Source organism: Episyrphus balteatus, chromosome 3, assembly GCF_945859705.1.
Source record: "Episyrphus balteatus chromosome 3, idEpiBalt1.1, whole genome shotgun sequence".
Taxonomy (NCBI): Eukaryota; Metazoa; Arthropoda; class Insecta; order Diptera; family Syrphidae; genus Episyrphus; species Episyrphus balteatus.
Genome location: NC_079136.1, coordinates 99384482 through 99388333, shown reverse-complemented (window position 1 = coordinate 99388333; position 3852 = coordinate 99384482). Strand labels below are relative to the sequence as shown.

The 3852-nt window shown below is 31.1% G+C and overlaps 1 protein-coding gene across 1 annotated transcript; it reads right to left on the bottom strand.

Annotated features, from left to right (window-relative positions):
- Nucleotides 1-1191: 1191 nt before the first annotated feature.
- Nucleotides 1192-2810, bottom strand: LOC129915166 (uncharacterized). Its single transcript, XM_055994635.1, has one exon. The coding sequence runs from the start codon at nucleotides 2752-2754 to the stop codon at nucleotides 1192-1194; it is 1563 nt and encodes a 520-aa protein (XP_055850610.1). The 5' UTR covers nucleotides 2755-2810.
- Nucleotides 2811-3852: the final 1042 nt, after the last annotated feature.

Here is a 3852-nt window from a genome sequence, read left to right as displayed (position 1 = left end):
GAACTTAAGTAAGAGAGCTAGTATTTTTTTTTTTTGCTGTCTTCAAATGAACAGAGATTTTTATTATTTCCCAGAAGTTACAAAATCATCAGGATATGATTATGAAGCTTGGTTAGTTATTTGACGTATTGGTTTTTAAAGTAACTCAACCCGTATAGTCAAAATGTCAAAGTAGAGAAGCCAATCGTAAGTATTGAAGGAAATCATCAATTATGAAATTGTGTAAGTAAATACAGAGTGGATTGGTACTCTGTTTTATTGCCACAGAAATATTTTCTTTAATGTAGCCAGGATTTTGTTTCAGAAGAGAATTGCTTCAAATCCTGAGGAGCAATATTTTTAAATAAAAATCAGTAGTGGAGTAATTTGAACAAATTATTTAATATAAAATAGAAAAAAAAAGCTAGGGTCCAACTACCTCTGAATTTTTAGAACTTTGTTGATAAGTAAAGATATTTATTTTCCTATGGAAAGAAGTGACTCAATGCCGAACGATGTACCTGATGTACAAATACTTAAATTCATTTTTCGTTCTAAATTTCAAAAGCTTATCTTCTGTCTTGATTAAGTTAACAATTCTAAGAGGCAAAAATTGGGTCCAATTATCTCAGTTTTTTGTGTTTGCCTCAGTTTCCATGCGTTTTAGAAGTGTTGTATTCATCTGATGAAACAAATGCGGAGATTCCCTTATCAAAATGGAAAATTCTTACCTAATTCGTAGATTTATTCAAAAACTTTAGAGTAGCAAAAATGCGATATGCTCGAAATAAGACAACTGTGTTGACCTGTCAGTTGTTAATCATTTTAATGATTAAAACAAATATATCTTGATAATATGACGGTACAAAAAAATTGTGGGAAGAGTGTTTTTGTATAGATTTTTTTAACATAAAATTATTATCTTATTCTGGAGAATTTTTTGGAAAACAAAAAACTTACTCATGAAATTTTCCGTCGGCTCTGAGTAATAATTCAAATAAAACAAAAATTTTCATAAATTAAATTTTTAGGTTTATTATTTATTATAAATTCAGTTAATAATAATTATGTACATATTTCTTATGCTAAATTAGCTAATGTGTACCTAAACTTATACCTACATCCTACATTTTATAATTTATACCAGATCTATGCATAATGGTTCTGTTGTCCTGGCTTACTTTAAGTTTCTTAAATCTAGGAGTAGTCATCTTATGTACTAACAACAGAAATATGTCCAAATATGACACTACTTTGAACAGTCGCTGAATTTGTTAGATACAAATACGTTCCAACTTTATTTGTATCATATTTTATATTCTGTAAGCTTTTTGGAGGGTTTTTCAAAATCGGTTCAAGATATTTACATGTATTCTTCGAGTATGAATATAATTTTCTTCGATTTCGTTTTAAACTTGTACTGACTTTGGTACCAGAATGTAACGTACCACATTTATCTCGCTGACGATAAATCCTTGAACGGATATCCAAGCCAAAGAGGCGATTAATTCCATGTCTAATACGCTTGTTCCTATAAGCGAATATAATAGGTGAGGTAAGATTACCAAGGAGAATCAAGAATACTGCTAGTTGAGTTGCATACTGGAAGTTCTCAATTATTTGTCCATCTTGAAGTAAAACCAGAAAACCGTAAGGCAGATATGATACAATAAACATTATGACAACTAAAATACTAATTCGAGCAGCTCGTGACTCTTCGCGATGCTTGAAAACCGATACCATGTAGTTGAAGGATCTCTGAGAAGTGTGAGTTGTAGGGATTTGGAGGGCTTGATGCGCCATATAACGAAGGTTTGATGTGGGTTCAAAGCCAGTCACAAAATTACTGTGGCCTTGGTTAAATCTCTGGAAGTTCGGATCGGAGTAAATCTGTCGAATAGCATTTAAGCGATCAGAAGATCGTACTAGGAGAGGTTGGAATGGAGATTTATTGATATCATCAAGACTAGTAGTTTCTTTGAACTTAGACAGGATTTGTTGTTGAAGAATTGGTGAAGATCTTTTTTTTAGTTTTTTTACACCGTTATCCTTGGCTTCCGAAAATATTCTCCAATACATTCCACAAATAAATCCAAATGGCAGCAAAATAATTAAAACAAAATAAATACACGAAAAAATCATATTAAGGATCGTACCTTCTGTAAGGGTCCACTCTTCAATCTCCTCAAAGAGCATATTTCTATTATTTTCGATAATTTTGATACATTCGAAATATATTTGTCTGTAAGCTGATATCATTCCAAAGAAGATGCCAAGAGTCCAGGTTGTGGTGATGAGTACCCATGCCTTTACTCTTGACACACGACGGTGATAATGCAGAGGATCTCTTACTGCCATCCAAGTATCACCAACCACTAAAAGCACTGATAATGCTCCCAATGCTGCTGCCATATCAATCGACCAAAGCCTCATAAGTTGATTAGATTCCACCATATCCTCTTCATCACTGTGACCACCTATCGCACTTTCATTTTCAATATCTTTAAAGTCCTTAAATTTGTAATAATCGGAAGTAGAGTTTTTTGTAATGATTTCTAAACTTTCAATATTACTGAGTACTGTATCTTGATCTTCAATAAAAATTAATGTAGCTGCCAATATACAGCAACTGACTAAATTAATAATTAATAAATTAATAAGAAATCGATTAGTCGTTGTCCTTAAGCCTGGTGTCACCCAAAATGCACCAAGTGCCAGCAGATTTATTGTGAACGATATCAAAATAAGGCCCAAAATCAAAAAATCTATTGCCATATTGGAACATAGTAAATTGACTTTTTTAATTGTTGGCAATGCCGTAAACAGTTTTTCTTTTCTCCTGAAAGGTTTGTTAATGTTATTTGGTTCTCATTGGCACAATTGATTTATTAATTAAACTGATTTTAAAAGTGTCTTTATTTTGAAAATTGTTTTTTTTTTTCAAAAGTTCACTGTTTTTTTAAATTTTTACTTCAGAGACTTTTTAGTAATTATTCATTTTCTGAGCATGGGTATTTGAAGTAGTTGATAGAATTTATATTCTTTTTCAAACAATAAACAAACACATTCAAGAACCTAGTGATCTTAATTTTTGAGAATTTCATTCACAACTGATCATGATTCAGATAATATCTCTTTCAGAAGCTGTAAAAAATGAAAAATGTTATCAGTGAACAGACAAAAAAGTTGACTGCAGATAAGTATGTATAAAGTAAATATAGGTATCTTTGATTTAAGTTAAATTTTCTTACTTTCTTGTTATCTCAAAAGTTCATCAGCATCACGAAAGAGGGCAAATGAGACATCGAATTCTGTTTGTCATAATTTTAATACACTAATCCGATTAAAAGTGTCTTACCTATAATTAAGGTCTTGAATATATAGATATACAATACATTATAGAAACGATTACGAAAAGGTGAGGGCACTTTTATCAGAAGTTTGTCGTGTGTGAATCATTTATAGAAATGTGTAAAAGAATAGGAGACAGAACGGAGCCGTGAGGAAGTCGAATATATTTATTTAGTCAGTTTAAAAAATAAGAATAGAACACAAAAGCTGAATACAGAATACATAAATGTACACACATATAACTGGTCTTTTTAAACATTTGGCTAATAGACTGCATTGTACGTATTTGCTCCTATGGTAAAAGTAGATATAATCTAAAATGTCCTATGAAAAAATTACTAGTACAATAAGGAATCTCTTACAAAATGTAAACAAAATACAAGAATTTGTTTTTAAACATTTGCTTATTTGGTTTCTGGAGTAACAAATAATGCTGATTTTTAGTATACAGCTTTGTGTTAGGATGGTTTACAATGTATGAAAAGTCCTGAAGTTTCCTCTGTCCGCTAGTCCAATCATAAA